The sequence below is a fragment of the Dicentrarchus labrax genome, unplaced genomic scaffold (genome assembly GCF_905237075.1).
Source record: "Dicentrarchus labrax unplaced genomic scaffold, dlabrax2021, whole genome shotgun sequence".
NCBI lineage: Eukaryota > Metazoa > Chordata > Actinopteri > Moronidae > Dicentrarchus > Dicentrarchus labrax.
This window is the reverse complement of record NW_026136717.1, coordinates 13,886,030-13,901,956: the sequence shown is the minus strand read 5'-3', so window position 1 is coordinate 13,901,956 and position 15,927 is coordinate 13,886,030. Positions and strand designations below refer to the sequence as shown.

General features: G+C 40.5%; 3 protein-coding genes across 3 annotated transcripts; 2 read left to right on the top strand and 1 right to left on the bottom strand.

Moving 5' to 3' along the window:
- The first annotated feature begins 696 nt into the window (after positions 1–696).
- On the top strand, positions 697–4,346 carry LOC127379380 (E3 ubiquitin-protein ligase CCNB1IP1). The gene is made up of 5 exons (XM_051428882.1): positions 697–740; positions 1,700–2,004; positions 2,118–2,264; positions 2,693–2,861; positions 3,906–4,346. Exons 2-5 carry the CDS (start codon positions 1,708–1,710, stop codon positions 4,070–4,072), a joined length of 780 nt encoding a protein of 259 aa, XP_051284842.1. The 5' UTR covers positions 697–740; positions 1,700–1,707; the 3' UTR covers positions 4,073–4,346.
- Positions 3,666–9,477, bottom strand: ttc5 (tetratricopeptide repeat domain 5). Its single transcript, XM_051428881.1, has 9 exons — positions 9,232–9,477; positions 7,777–7,909; positions 7,463–7,674; positions 6,957–7,107; positions 6,545–6,636; positions 6,254–6,457; positions 5,768–5,982; positions 5,539–5,683; positions 3,666–5,441 (listed from the first exon to the last, which is right to left on the bottom strand). Exons 1-9 carry the CDS (start codon positions 9,292–9,294, stop codon positions 5,322–5,324), a joined length of 1,335 nt encoding a protein of 444 aa, XP_051284841.1. The 5' UTR covers positions 9,295–9,477; the 3' UTR covers positions 3,666–5,321.
- A 123-nt stretch (positions 9,478–9,600) lies between these two features.
- On the top strand, positions 9,601–15,253 carry mettl3 (methyltransferase like 3). Its single transcript, XM_051428880.1, has 11 exons — positions 9,601–9,955; positions 11,156–11,346; positions 11,445–11,906; positions 12,041–12,216; positions 13,070–13,283; positions 13,374–13,561; positions 13,871–13,909; positions 14,004–14,112; positions 14,374–14,439; positions 14,544–14,656; positions 14,740–15,253. The coding sequence occupies exons 1-11, from the start codon at positions 9,853–9,855 to the stop codon at positions 14,852–14,854; spliced, it is 1,776 nt and encodes a 591-aa protein (XP_051284840.1). The 5' UTR covers positions 9,601–9,852; the 3' UTR covers positions 14,855–15,253.
- Positions 15,254–15,927: the final 674 nt, after the last annotated feature.

The window sequence follows — 15,927 nt, the reverse complement described above, 5'->3', positions numbered from 1 at the left end:
ATGGCGTGCTGGACACAGTTGAGTGAGCATCTCCCCTCTCTCACTATGAACCCCCGGATCCACTGCTGCACAGCACAATGCCCCTCTTTCACCCCCCGCCTTTACTCCTGTACCACGTGGAGAAATGGATAAAAGAGAGAGAGAGAGAGAGAGAGAGAAAAAGTGGGAGGAGGTGGAGGAGTAAAAGGGGGGTGGGGGGGCCATATTTAAGTAGGTGTCTCACATTATACATAAATCCACTCAGAGGCTGTGTAAGAAAAAAGAAGGGCATTATTTGATTTTGGGGGGGGATAGCTGCCATGTTTATCTAAAGGGTTACAGATAGGGCTGCGCAAGTGTAAACAGAACATGTAAAGTCAAAAGGCCAAGTTGCTTTAAGTGTCATATTTTTAGTGGAAGAAGTTCTTATAAAGTGAGTAGCACTAGCACAAAAATAAAATACTCCAGTCAGTAAAAATAGCGAATTTATGATGTATTAGTTTCAGGTAGTTGTAAATATAAAAATACTCACTATGCAGATATGAAGAAAAAATATATTAACTATATTTCTTATTCCTTACACAATAGGCAACATACATTTTGAGATTTTAAGACATGTCGTAGGTTGTTTTTTTATTTATATATTTAAAGTTAAAGTTTTGAGATTACACCGGTGAGATTCGGAGCTGCAGTCAACCAATCAGATTACAGCATTCAACAAGCGTCATCTGCTGCCACCGGCGGAGCGGGCAGACTAACCGGTAGGTTGCGTGTATCTACCGGAATTACCGGGAGAAGTAACGGCATTGTTCCCTTACGGTTGCGGTATAAGCTTAACAGTTTATAGTTGAAGGGAAAAGTCACAGTTGTGTATTTCTAAATCAACTATTGAACAGAAAGAAAGACAGTTTAGGTGCTAGCCTGCTAATGCTAATCTTTAATGGCAGTTGATGTAGCATTGAGCTAGTTATGTAGCTAACCTAAACTTAAGATACTTAACTAGCCTAACTACTATTTAGTAATATTTATATTTATATATTATATTATATTTATATATATATATCTCTTTGATAAAGTTTAGAGGCTACAATTATACAATAAGTTACATGAAATTGTTCTCAAAGTTAGAGGAGGTAGCTACAAATTAGGCTATAATATTACCTAATTGGCTGCCAGTAAACACAATAGAGCATTATTATTATTATTATTATTATTATTATTATTATTAGATGTGAGTTTACTAACTAAAGTATCTTAACTAGTTAACACTTACAGAAAATAAAACCTTCAATGTTTGTGTTTTCCTTATCCAAAAGTTGTTGAAAGTTAACAACAATAGAAGTTAAATGTGTCCAGCTCTCAGTTTTAGTATTAAAGAGGAGTGAAAGGCAGTTTGTCAATAAGTTTCTAATGGTTTCTTTGATAAGATTGGGAGTCAAAATGTTGCCTTTATGATGTCTGACAATGAAACTCTTTCAATGAATTAAATAGGAAAATTCATAAAATACAAAAATATTACAATTTTGAATGCCAAACCTGATTTAAAATCCCCAAATTCCCCACACAGGTTTCTTGAAACCTCTGAAAATGTTATGTCCAAAAGAAATGCTAATTTAAAAGCCTCTTGGTCAAATAGCTTTTTATTTGCCTTGATAGAGTTTCAAACTCAAAGTGATTGCTGTATAGACCCATTACTGAAACATTACTGTACTTTCCACAGTCACAACCATGTCTATCTGCGACGACACACTACTTTGTAACTTCTCAAAGTGTCGGACCAAGCTGAGCGGCTTCGCCTGGGTCACAGCTTGCTCACATGTTTTCTGTGATCAGCACGGGTCCGGTGAGTTCAGCCGCTCCCCCGCCATCTGCCCGGCCTGCTCCTCTGCCCTGTCTGGGAAGCTGGACATTGTGAGGACGGAGCTGTCACCCTCTGAGGAGTACAAAGCCATGGTGCTGGCTGGTCTGCGACCGGACATAGTTTTGGACATCAGTGCCCGTGCTTTGGCCTTCTGGAGCTATCAGGTCAAATATCATTCCTGTCTGTATGTATATGAACATAGTGTGCTGTCTGTGTCAATCTGGTTGTCTTCTCTTTTCCCACAAAACACCCAGCTTGTCGATATCTTTGTAAACAGGTCCACCAGGAGCATATGTATCAAGAGTACAGTCTGTCACGGGCAGAGGCACAGCTGAAGCAGATGGAGAAGGTGTTGACCCAGCAGAACCAGTCCAGAGAACTGGAGCTCACTGGCATGAGGGGGGAAATCGCCTCCCTGAAGAAAGTAAACCACAATTCTTAAACTCAAGTGCAGATTAATGAGCATAAGATTGTTTCCAAATACCAAAATGACTTGGTTTGTCCACTTTGGGTATAAATAGCTTAGGCATACCCTCTGACCTGCTAAGAAATACCGTTGCTGTACTATAATGTGTTACACTTGAGATAAGATTGTACAAAGGGCCCTGGGGGGGGCGACAGAGGAGCAGGTCCATGGTCACTATCTCTCCCTCTTTCTTGACTGTATGTGATGAAGAAATAGAAATAGAAGCTGTTAACCTCAGATATCTACAGTAAGTATGTAAAATTTTATCTGTACTCTCTTTGAAATCTTATCTTTTAGGCACACATGGTGATTCAGGTTAGGGCTTGAGGTAGAACATTAAAGACCTGAGTTTATATCAATATATGGAAATAAATTGTTTCCTTCAGGTGATGGAGGAGTATAAAAGGAAGTACAGCGAGGTGTCCGAGAGGCTGATGGAGAGGAACAGGCAGTACCAGAAACTACAGGGGTTGTACGATTCTCTGAGGCTGCGCAACATGGTGGTGGGTGTCGGGGACACGCTGCCACAACCAGGACATCACGACTTCAACACCGGTAAGAGCAACAGGTTGAAATGAAAGGCTTTACCGCTTTAAAGGTCACACTCTTTAATATACCTTTCATATGGATTTCACAATGAGAGATGTAGATTGTTGGAGTTTATGAATCATCAGGCCACAAATGCCATCCTTCTTTATACACCAACTTTTTGACAGTGTTTGAAACCATAAAAGGAAAATAACGAGTAGTAAGTATTACATACATAATTGTTCCCTGTTATCAATTATTATCGGTTTGAAAATGGGTAGGAAGATTTTCATATTTATTATTTATTTATATTTAATCATTCAATACCTGTCCTGTTTATTAAATAATATATGATTCAAATGTGAAAAACATTAGTCCCGAGACCATTAATAAACAAAAGGTTTAAAGTTCAAGTTTTTCACCAACGATTTTTAATAATCAGTTAATAGTTTAAGTTATTTATTAAGCAGAAATGTCAAATATTTGCTAGGTACTGTAAGTTAAGTACCTTTGGATTTTGGACTGTTGGTCATCGCCACATATCGCTGTAATGTACATTTTTTCACAATTATCTGACATTCTGTCGACTAAATGACAAATCGATACATTGATTAATGAGGCCACAGATTAATCGATAATGGAAGTAATCATTAGTTGCAGTACAAAACAGTATGTTTGCCAAGAAAGAAGTAAACTGTTATATAACACACTGATGGTGACAGGAGATCCGCAGGGCTGCTGGTGTTGGAGAATAGCAGCTTCTCATTAAAAAGCATTAACCTTTAATAAGCAGTTTAAGTTCTATTCAGTACAAACGAGAAAAGATTAATGTGTTTTTCTGTCTGAGAGTTTTATTAAATTAGTTGTACCCACAGTGATTAATGAGAATAGGAAGGAAGCACAGAGAATAATGTTGAATGACACAAAGGAAGACACAGCTGTAGGTGTTTTGTCAAGAAGAAGCGGTCATCAAGGAAGAACAGTAGGTGTAATGAGCTGATTGTCTATGTAAGGGAATTTTACTCCGTATAACAATGAGAGACATCCGACAACCCCCTACATGTCACCCAGGGATGGCTCGGCAGGCGACTCCCCAGAGAAGCCCTCAGTTCCTCTCCATGGGCTACGATGGGGACAGCAGATTCTTCTCCTGCCTTGAGGCTGATGGAGCCAAGACCTTCTTCCAGTTCAGCTCCCCCACCAGGGAGAGAGGCCAGCCCTTCATCAAGAAGCACTGAGACCGGGAACCAGGTGTCATAGTGACTGTTAAAACACTAACTTGACTACATTTATTTATATATGTTAAGAAATTGTTGTGTTGTTTTAGTGTTAATTTAGTTGGCGTGTTTGCCCTGAGTGAATAGTGTTTATAGTCATTTGAACTATAAATGTGTTTTTGGCCAATGTAACTCAAACTAGCAGTGAAACTTTTAGTCCTGGTCTCTACTTAAGCATTCGTTTGTGTGAAGAAGAACTTTGACAATGTAAATACAATTTACTCTTTAATTTACAGACTCCTGCCTCACAGTCTTCTGTTTACTTCTCTGTTTGCAATTAATCCAATTAGGACTCCAGTGTGTTCGTTTAAGTATATTCATGTGTAATAACCTCAGTAAAGACAATGGATTACTTGTTTTAGGCCCCCCAAAAAAACAAAGCACTTAACATTGACTTTTATAGTAAAAAAAAATTAAATTAAATCATACATTTTACTTTACTGATACAGTACACATATATTGCTAAATGAATAACAGTAGGTGGTCCGCTATACACAGTGTAAACAATTTGATTTGTGGTGTTGCACAAAGCAGAAGACTTGGGTTTGTTGAATTTTCAGCAATCTGGGTTAAACCTGAGCAACTGGCTGGTTGTTGACTGGAAGTTTAAGGAGACCTACTGAGGTCCAGACGTCGATACTGAGTGTAATGGGAAGTTTTTTTTACTGCATAACAAACAACCAAGGCAGTTGGTTTTCTACTATGTGAGTGACACCAGACAATGTAGCCCTACTGTGACATTTTGCCATGTCACAGTAGGAAAAGAGGTGTAAATAATCAAATTACTGTCTCATGTGCCTATCAAGTTCAAATGCTGCTGTGAAAAAGGCCTACTGTTAAATTAATGTAATACTACTAGTACGTCCCACCACTTTGAAAACTGCTGTTTTAAGACACCACACAAACAATATGTTTAAGACAAAGGAATTTTTTTTCAGGGTAAACAAATGTCACAATTCTGACATCATATTGTCATTATCACAGGTTCATTCATTTACTAAAAGAACTCCAAGTTGTCCCCACAACAACATAATACAAAAAAAGAAACATTTATAAATATAAACAAACGGGCTCTCTAAAGACAAAGTAACAGGGCGACCTCTATATACAAAAACACATAAAACAGGCACAAACTTTGGAACTTCCTTAATTATCCAAACTCTTCTTCAAAAACCAGAAAAAATTTTGGTCCTCTTGCTTCTTGTTGAGCTCATTCGCTCTGGGGCTTGTAACTAACAGAGGCAGCAATCTGACTTTGGACATTTTGTTTCTTGCCGTTGACAATGAGGAGCAGAGGAGAGTCCACTCGTATACTTCTGAAGTCAAACGACTGCCAGAAAGAGAGTAAATCCAAAAGTCAAACATTTAGAAAGACTTAATAAAAGACTTTTCAAAACATGTTGGAGCTACGTATTTGAAATACTGACCTCATCTTTATGTGTTATACTGTTCCGCTTGACCTGCGGTTCAGGAATGACTACAGTGTCTCCTATGAGGACGCCCCAGCTGTCCGCTGTGTTGTAAACCATCACCACTATACATGTCTCCTCGCTGTCCACCATGCCAAACGTACTGCAGAAAAAAAGAAGATCCAAATTTTCTTTCCATTATCACACCAGCACTGAAGCAAACAAATAATAAATAATCTGCACTTACAAGGCCATGCGACCCTCAGAGGCCAGGCTGAACACCACCTTGCCCAGGGCGGCAACCCCGGCGTTGTGACCATGCGTGAAGGAGGAAAGAGTCCGAGGCTCCAGGCTGCCCACACGGCCTGTCGGGGAACGGAACTGAGGGGACGAGCAGGGACCCATGGCCGACGTGCTGAGGTTAGAGAGCATCGTCCGTAACCGACGCGCCTTTACCTTCCCCTGAACAGAGGGACAGATTGAGGGTTAGGAGCAGAACAGCAGATATGGCTGAGTTTTGCTGCCACCTTGTGGTGAAAAATGTAATCTTTTGTCATCCTTATGACAATGTAAACAAACAAGCTCAAAGATTAGATTTTATAAAACAACTATATTACCTTTTTTTTTTTTTTTTTTTTTTTTTAAACAGACCAATGACAGAAAAAACAAAAAGAGGTGATGCCAAAAGTACAATATAATTAATTACACCAGAATAAGCAACACCTTCTCCTACCTTGTTCTGTATGAGTTCTGTGACTTTCCTCAGATACTCCAGCAGCTGCTTCTCCCTCTCTGGAGGCTCCTCCCAGCCCGGGTCGAGTGCCGCGGCTCGGCTGTAGCCGGCAAGCGCGGACCCGAACATTTCCTCATACTGGAACAGAGTGGATCGGTTGAAATGCAGCTCCGGGTAACAGGAGGCAGCTCTGTCCACTTTCTCCTACAAACGGGGAAGAAAGCAGTAAAATATCAGTACAACAGTGTAGCTAGTGCTGATGGACAAACACGTTAATGGCTCAATACTCACAGATTGTGCATAGGCACTTAGAGCTTGTTGAGACAACTGTGGATTCTGTCCACATGTAAAAAACAGGGACACATAGGCATTTCCCAGGATATCTGTAAAGACAATAACAGAAACGTTTTAAGATATTGAAGCATTGTATATTGACAACAAAAGATTTGACAGAGCACAAAAGGTCTGAGCGCTATTTGAACATGATTTTTAAGGTAACACAGCCACCAAATGCTGCTCTTTGTCTCCATCTGGTGATGGAATTATGCAGTCCAAGCTTTTATTTTGAAAATAGAAGGAAGGGTCACTTCCAGCTCTGCTCTCAGTTTGAGTTTGCACTCAGGTTAGGACAGCACATCATTTATACAATCACTGCTATAACTCTGCATACAAACAAACTGTAGTAACCAGACGCTCTACTCACACCAGGATGTCCCGTCTGTGACATCCAGCTGGACAGCTTGTCGGGCCATGTCCACACTCTCCATCACCTGCTTGCTATGTGCGTCGTTGTCCACTGCTGGCAGCTGTCTCAGCACCATAGACAAGTTACGTAGAGACACTTTGTTCTTGCTCTACGGAGGTGAAAGATAAAGCACAAGACAGATGAGTTAATGTTTGAAACCTTGTATGGAGGGAAGAAAGAAATGGGAGTCTCAGTGACTTAAACAGAAACAACCACAACGTGGTGTTTTAATTAAAAAACGTTTCCACATAAAGTGCCATAAATGTTAAGATACTTCAAAACAAATACGTCACAAAACATTTTAGATATACTTGCACCTAAAAGAAGGGCACTATCACGATTCCTTATACTGAATATCAAGGGAATGTAGTGCTTGAAAGATGGCTTTTTATGTGAGAAGCCGAGGAAAAGAATGCTTCACTGAGTTGAAAACATATCCCTCTCTCTTCCTGCCCTCACTGTACCTGTTGCAAGGCTCCAGTGAAGCAGTTCTTGGCACCAATCAGGTCTCCTTTTTTCCAGTACTGCTCCCCTAATGTGTTCCAGCCCTCGACCAGGCCAGGCTCCAGCTTGACAGCGCGGGAAAGGCACTCTTCTGCTGCGGCGCTGAAGTCGGGAGCTACGTTAAGACACCTGCCCTTCTGCAGCAGAAATTCCACTTTGTGTTTAAAATGATCTGCGGGACATCACAAACACAAAGGTACAAGTGGGTGTGAATGACATTCTGCAAATACAAAACACTTAATTAAAGCGCTGTTGTGTAAACATAAACATTCACCTTCTTTCTCCTCCAGCTTCCTCAAAGTCTTTTCTATCTCCTGTGCGACATCGCTTTGTTTCCTTCCAGCTTCCTCCACACTGTGAGTCTCAAAATAGCAGTCTCTAAAATTATACAGTTCATCCACAAGCTCCTGTAATGGGAATGGAGAAGGAGGGAGAAAGAAAAAAAAACAGATTGTGAATTCTTAGCAGATTTAAAAATAGATCAAAAGGCCCATTTCTGACAGTTAAATCTGCCTGTGGAAGAAAAAAAAACTGGGTCAATAAGAGATGCACCAATATTCAAGCATATTATTGGTATTTAGTGATATCTTCAATTTTGTGATCTTGTTTTTCTTGTTAATTGCTACGGTTGTTTTACTAATAAGAATATTCTTATATTATAAAATACAGGAGCCTTTATCGGGGATTAAACAGAGTCCTGGATTTACTTCCAGCTATGCCCATCATATTTCCACAGTCCACCAACCATTATGAAGATGAGGACAATTGCTCCATGTCTGAAAAAAGAAATATTAGAATGGAAACTAACTAAAAATGTACACTTTGAGATCAAATTCCTCATTGCAAAGAGTACTAATCAGTCTGTTGAAAACAACTGTACAACTGCAGCTCTGGAGAAAGTGAGAAAATAATCCCCAACTATGTCAGCGTAATCTTCTGGTCTTGGAGATTTACATTTTTAATCAGAAGGCCTGTGTACAAGCTGGGAGTGTGGAGTTTTAACTAAGTGCGCATTTACAAAAGAGAGGGGTCTTGAGAAAGAAGCAGTAGAGTTGCATTATGGGAATTGTAGGAACCATCATTTTGGTGGTTTACCCATATTTAGGACCTCATACCAAAGCCTCTGTTGTTTTAATTCTGTGTCAAATAAGTAACAGAATAAATAGACCATTGTTGTTTAAGAAAATAAAATACACACGCATTTAAAACATTATTATTATTATTTTTTTTACCATCTATGCACCTGCATTTGTCCAGCGACATATAATATTGTGTAAGCTTATCGTTTCGGGATGGTTTAGGTACACAAACATATATTTTGGCTTCAGAGAACATGTTAGCACATCCAGTCAGAGCCCACTGCTGATGCATTCAAGTCCCCAGGCAAACTGGTGACTCAGCAAGAAACAACGTTAGGATGGACGCAACCACAACATGCTTATGTTGCAGCCAATTTAATGTGGCACAGTTGAAGGGGAAATAGGTCATCCTACATATAAAACAACGCATAAATATCACACTAACACACACACACCACAAAGGCTGAACACCAAGAAAGAAAGAAAGAAAGGTCTGTGACAGTGACAGCTGCAGACAGTTGTTATAGTAACGAGTCTTTCAGGAGATGACCAAACTGAGACCAAATAAACTCATGAGAAGTGAACAAAACACGAAGCCTCGGACCCTTGGTGGATTTAACTATCCGTGTGAGACAACGGAGAAGAAGTACCTTCATAATTTGCAGCTCGTTTTTGTCTTTCGCAGGCTCGCCGCTCTTCTCGTCTTCCGCCATCTTTGCGTTAGCTTAGAGCGGCCTTAAAGCGAAGAAGAGCAGCAGCCGCTGGGGCGGAGCGAAATGCACCACGTTACTAAACTAATGATAAATAAAGTGTCTAGTGTTAATGTGATGACATAAAACAGTCATTTCTTTTCTAAAATAGCCCCAATGTCGTTGATTTCATCTCACAGGAAACAGGCTTTTAATTTCAGCGACGCCGGAAGTTGGAGTAGTCTGAATCCAAAATGACTCCGACAAAGAACCGCTGCACAAATGAACAGAGATACTTTTATTGTGGCGTTATTTGTCCCCAGAATACCACTTTTAGTACATTCTCAATTAAACTTTAATTATTTATCTATTCAACACAATAAAACCGCCATAATAATTCGTTTATACAGCACATATCAGCCGGAACCTTCAATCTCTCAACCAAGATGCCGGTCCGGCGCTCTTTCGCCGCGCACCATACATCATTGGCTCCTAACAAGCCGGACCGTGTTGAACTTTTGTCCGCACACTGTTCACGGTGAGCGGCGTCTGCGTCCCTACTGCTGTTGAACCCGGCTCGTCATGTCGGACACATGGAGCAACATCCAGGCGCACAAGAAGCAGCTGGACTCTCTGCGGGAGAGGCTGCAGCGGCGGCGGAAGGACCCCGCACAGCTGTCCGCAGGTACGGGGGGACCGGCTGGGACCGGCGGGGACCGGCGGGGCACCGGCTAACGATTGTTGTTGTTCTCTGAGTAATCAGTGGAGTATTTAACCTATTAATTGGTTAATTAATGAGTCAATAAGTTGCCACAGTTGGCTATGTTTTGTTACTCGAGGCCACAGTGTCTTAAATATCCAACTTTTATCAACAAGTTGGGGATGATAACTCCAACATGGCAGCTGTCAAACTTACCCAAACTAGCCAGAAGGTTAAATTATTAATTGGCGACTGATTGCAGAACAAATGTTAACTGTTTTGTTTTCTAGGGAACTGCTAATAATTGTGATCTTCATCTTTTAAATCGCTTGTTTTTGTTTGACTAACTGTGCAAAACACAGAGATATCCAGTTTACTATCACAGAGGACAAAGAAAACCAGCACATATTCATGTTCGTGAAACATTTGAGAAGCTGGAACCTGTGAATTTGTGAATTTGTGAATTTGTGGCTTAAAGAATGACAAACGATTAATCAGGACTGATTTTTTTCCCCCAACGATTGACTTCTGAATGAATCCTTTCAGCTCTTATAATTTGTAGGGCTACAACTGGGCATGATTTACATTATCAATTACTTTTTTCGATTGATTGGTTAACCATTTAGTCTATAAAATATAACTAAAATCAAAAGATATTCAGCTTGCAACAACATTAAAGATCTTGATCTATTTCCCTTTTGCTAAGGAATCGATTATCAGAAATGTTGTTGGTTAATTTTCTGTCGATTGATTAATCGTTACAGCTCTAATAATTAGCTGTGAGGCTGCTACACTGTATGTGCTTTGATAGATCGATTGATGTTTTCATTACTATTAGTATGTAGTTTTTTTTTACATTAATTAAAATTATGTTGCTCAGCCGTGTTCCAGTGAGCCTAGAAAGTCCTGGAAACAAGAGGCAATCTATTAAGAACTTTTTAAAATGAATGGTTGTCCTTGAATGTTTATAATTTGTTGCTTTATTGAAATAAAATACTGTTTACAGCAGGCTTAAATGTTTGTTTTCATGTAATTCTTTAAGTCTAAAATGCCAATGGGACCTGGAATTGTATTAAACAAGACTGTTAGTTTATGAAAACTCTGTTAAACTGATATCTAAATATTCTGGAGGATAGTGTCGAGTTCAAAAACCTCTAAACGCCCCTGTTGTCTCCTCTCGGTCAGACGGTGGAAGCAGCACGGAGGCTTCCACAGCCAGGAGTGACAGCCCGGCTCCATCAGCACCGGCGCCCCCTCAGGAAGAGTCGGAAAAACCACCAGACCCAGAACTAGAGAAGAGGCTGCTGGGATATCTCTCCGATCTGAGTCTTTCTTTGCCAACGGACTCCCTTGCCATCACAAATGAACTCAACAGTGTGAGTCTTGCTCTCTGAGCACATGCTTGTGGCAAATAGTAACGCAGGTTTTATATCATATTAACGACTTTGTATTTCTGTTTTGGAAATTCTCACAGTCTGAAACAGCCGTCAGTCATGGATGCATCCAGAGTCTGCTGCTAAAATTCTCCGCTCAGGAGCTCATCGAAGTCCGGCAGCCCAGTTCCGCCTCCTCCTCTTCCACTTCCTCCCCCTCAGTCGTGGTAGCAGTGGACCACACGAAACTATGGGCCATGATCGGGTCGGGCGGTGGAGCCCAACGGCCCGGAGTCAAGAGAAAAGCAGAAGATCAAACCCACCACAAAAGAGCTCCGGGGTTCTCGCCCTCGCTTCAGAGTGCTGCCTCTCCTCCCCACACCTCCTTCACCTCTCTGACGCCGGCTTCACACACAGCACTGCCACAGCTGGCGGGGCCTTCGGCGTCCGGGAGCGGGGCTGACAAGAAAGGCAGGAGCAGCAAAGGCCAGTCATCCCACATGGACATGGAGATAGAGAGCCTCCTGAACCAACAGTCCACGAAAGAGCAGCAGAGCAAGAAGGTAGGAAGGAGGGCCGGTATCCCCTCTTGTCTCCCACTGCACCCAGAATTATTGCAACCAGTTAAATCTACACATAAGTGAAGCAGGGTAGTTGGGAGGCGTGGTTATTGATACTTGATGTGAATGTTATTTAGGTGAGCAGGGAGATTCTGGAGCTGCTTAACGCCAGCACAGCCAAGGAGCAGTCCATCGTGGAAAAGTTCCGGTCCCGCGGTCGAGCTCAGGTCCAAGAGTTCTGCGACCACGGGACCAAAGAGGAGTGTGTGCGCTCCGGGGACACACCCCAGCCTTGCACTAAGCTACATTTCCGGTGAGTGGTTTCCCCAGCACGCTTTTAAAACTTCTCTTGTTTGTATTTATATCACCCCACCTTGATAAACTCTTTGTATCAGACACTCCACAGCAGAAAAGATCAAACAAACTATTTATATATTACGTATAGACACACCCTAATCCGTATAGATTCCATGAACACAGTAATTTAATTTGTATTGATATATTTCTCTACTGTCCCAGACACTTTATCTTTGTGTATATTCTGACAAAACACTGACTTCCTTAATGCTAATAATGTAAATACAGTTCTAAATTTAAAACATAAAAAGGTCTTATTGCTACATTATCAGTTTCATTTATTCAAATAGAAAAAGGGAAATGTTTTTTTTTATTGTTTTAGTCTCAAAATATATCATTTGTGGAGTTTCTCCTCATCTGAAAAGATGCTCTATGGCAGTGGTTCCATATGACCTACCTGGTGGTCGGGTTTTAAAATAAATCTCAGTGGTCCAAAGATGAAAGAATAATGTATATTAAAAAATTATAAAAACATATTCTGCTACATTATCTTTTGTTCATGTTTTAAACTTTTTAATTTCATATGAAATATTTTAAGTGGGCAAAAAAAGGTTGGGAAACACTGCTCTACAGGTAGAGGGTTCATCTGGGACAAATTTCCAATTTAATAAACTTTAAAAGACTTATGTGCAGGGTCAATATATTTTTATTTGCCTTCCGGTATTTTAACTTTTGTGTTAAAATAGAGGTGTTATGTTTTGGGCTTTAGTTTAGATTTTTATTCAGACATGAAGCTCTTAAAATGACATTACACAAACATTTTTTTACACAGCAAGTTTACCTTTTGTTATACATATTCTCTCATTCAGTCGCATTATCAACAAGCACACGGACGAGAGCCTCGGCGACTGCTCCTTCCTCAACACGTGTTTCCACATGGACACCTGCAAGTACGTCCACTATGAGATCGACAGCCCTCCGGAGGCAGAGGGGAGCATGCTCGGGCCGCAGGCTGGGACTACAGAGCTCGGCCTCTGTCAAGGGGACGCAGACAGCAACGTGGGCAAACTCTTCCCCTCACAGGTAATGAAGATGGGTTAGGATAGCGAGATAAAGATGGTTGATATTTTTGGTCGGCAATAAAATTCAGACTGTGGGTTTTTTTTCTTGCAGTGGATCTGCTGTGATATCCGCTACTTGGACGTGTCCATCCTGGGTAAATTTGCTGTGGTGATGGCTGACCCTCCGTGGGACATCCACATGGAGCTACCCTACGGCACGCTGACTGACGATGAGATGAGAAAGCTCAACATCCCCATTCTGCAAGATGACGGCTTCCTCTTCCTCTGGGTCACCGGCAGGTAACTACAACAATCCGAATCGTCTGAGGAAGTCGTCAGGATAGTTTAGATTCTTTCAGGCCACATATCCATCTACGACGTGTTGTCCTACAATATCAAGATGTCCTTGAACTTAACACCAACAAACAAATGTGAGATAGCCTGATAGAAAACCTGTATTTTATTATATTTTATTACCGTTTTTCCCCAATAAAGTTAAAGCTTACTCAGTTAAATCTGTGGGATTTATCCTATAACAATACATAGTCCACTAACAGCAGGGTCCTTGTCTGCTCATTTTCATCATCTGCCCAACTTCTTGTCTTGCAGGGCTATGGAGCTCGGCAGAGAGTGTCTCAGTCTTTGGGGGTACGTCTTTCCTTGTGTGCATCAACTACCATCAAGACGTAATTTTGTAAAGACACCATTTTATTTAATTAAAATGTTCTCTTTTTCCTCTCAGCTACGAGCGTGTCGATGAAATCATTTGGGTGAAAACCAACCAGCTCCAGAGAATCATCCGCACAGGAAGGACAGGCCATTGGCTGAACCACGGGAAGGAGCACTGTCTGGTAATGTTTGTCTTCCACTGCTCTTATGTATCCTCTTATACATTTTATACTCCCTCTGTCGTATACTCTATGTGTGAGCCTGCTGAGCTCAAAGTTTCAGGAATCTTGCGTTCAGGAGTTTCTACTTTTTTTGCATGTTTGTGCTTGGTAGTTAAGCCCCACGGCTAGAAGCAAGATACTCAGCTAGGACAGACTCAGTCTTTGTCGTGTCAGATTAAAAAAAATTTTTAAAAACATATCGTGTGATTTGTTTCTCATCAGGTGGGTGTGAAGGGAAACCCTCAGGGGTTCAACAGAGGTCTGGACTGCGACGTCATTGTGGCCGAGGTAAATTATTCTATCTCCTGTTGTACTTACTGTATTTACCTTCATATGATTTCTACTAATATGATACAGATTCCGTCTCTTCACTGCATTTCACTCTCTTCCAGGTCCGCTCCACCAGTCACAAACCGGATGAGATCTACGGCATGATAGAGCGACTGTCGCCCGGCACCAGAAAGATCGAGCTTTTCGGTCGACCCCACAACGTCCAACCCAACTGGTAACATACCATCATGCTTTCATTTAGAGGCAGAGTAACTGTTCCACATACGTTACGTGTACTGACTGATCATCTTCTTGTAGGGTAACTCTTGGAAACCAGCTGGATGGAATTCATCTCTTGGATCCTGAGGTTGTGGCTCGATTTAAGAAGCGCTATCCTGACGGCGTCATCTCCAAACCCAAAAACATGCAGTGATGACTTTATCAGTGATCACAGGTTTGGAGAAGTTTGTCTATAGACTGTTTTTTTTTTTTTTTTTTTTATACCAGTGAACTTATTTCTTAAATAAATGTTGTCAACAAGATACATCTGTCTGTGTCTTGGTTAAGGAATGATTGAAACTATGTGAAGAGATAATGTGAATTACTTTTGCAGCAATGTTATCTGTACATGACTGTATGTGACCCCCGCCCCCACCATATATAAGCAAGCAAAACATCACATTCACCACCAATAAAAAAACAAAACACAAGAGACATTTTTAATTTAACGTTTTTGTTATTTTGTTAGTAAAGAATAATGTTAGTTTGTAATGTAGTTTTGAATAGCTGATCATTTTTGCAATAAAAAAAAGGACAAAAGTTTCCAATTTCAGCAGGTTTTTCACAGTTTTTTGGGAACATTTTAGGCAAATGCAGAAACCCTGTTCATCCTAAAGGTCATGGTGTGTTAGAGTAAATACAGTTTTATATTTAATATAACAAGGAGTTTTTTCTTAATTATAAAAATAGTAAAGAAGTTATAATTTAGTGAGCTGAAGCCAAACATAACTTACAAAATGTAAATCATTTTGTTGTGCAGCTCATTACATAACGCTTTCCAAAGAGGAACTAAGCGGGGCAAAAAACAGCAGCTGGGTATCCTCAGACTTGGTCTGCAAATATAATATATATTGTCAACATGACCCATATGCATTTGATCTAGGATAAGGGTTGATGCATTTTATGAAAGAGCAAACCTTCTGTTTTGTAGTGTTTGATTGTCAGTGCACAGGGGTTTTGTCACAAAGCAGGATTCGGTTCAGTTTGGTTTAGAAATATGATTCATTCTCATGATGATGGCTGGTAATTATAAATAATGAATTCTTCATTGTACTCTGTAGTTAACTCTCCCATCCTACTTTGTGAAACATCCCCTAATTCACATGGGACGTTATCTCATCAGCAAATTGAAAAATCAGCGGTTTCTTTCCACAATGGTAATCAAATAAGAATTTGTAAAAAAAAAAAAAAATGTAAAAAAAACATCTTCCAAAAGTAATGCACTTT

Excerpts from the sequence above, each read along its gene's own strand:
- LOC127379380 (XM_051428882.1), top strand. The coding sequence starts at position 1,708 with ATGTCTATCTGCGACGACACACTACTTTGTAACTTCTCAAAGTGTCGG. Across the intron at positions 2,005-2,117 it reads TGGCCTTCTGGAGCTATCAG|GTCCACCAGGAGCATATGTA; the intron begins GTCAAATATCAT and ends CTTTGTAAACAG. Across the intron at positions 2,265-2,692 it reads AAATCGCCTCCCTGAAGAAA|GTGATGGAGGAGTATAAAAG; the intron begins GTAAACCACAAT and ends TGTTTCCTTCAG.
- ttc5 (XM_051428881.1), bottom strand. The coding sequence starts at position 9,294 with ATGGCGGAAGACGAGAAGAGCGGCGAGCCTGCGAAAGACAAAAACGAG. Across the intron at positions 7,910-9,231 it reads ACGAGCTGCAAATTATGAAG|GAGCTTGTGGATGAACTGTA; the intron begins GTACTTCTTCTC and ends TTCCCATTACAG. Across the intron at positions 5,983-6,253 it reads CAGAACTCATACAGAACAAG|GGGAAGGTAAAGGCGCGTCG; the intron begins GTAGGAGAAGGT and ends CCCTCTGTTCAG.
- mettl3 (XM_051428880.1), top strand. The coding sequence starts at position 9,853 with ATGTCGGACACATGGAGCAACATCCAGGCGCACAAGAAGCAGCTGGAC. Across the intron at positions 11,347-11,444 it reads TCACAAATGAACTCAACAGT|TCTGAAACAGCCGTCAGTCA; the intron begins GTGAGTCTTGCT and ends AAATTCTCACAG. Across the intron at positions 13,284-13,373 it reads GCAAACTCTTCCCCTCACAG|TGGATCTGCTGTGATATCCG; the intron begins GTAATGAAGATG and ends TTTTTCTTGCAG.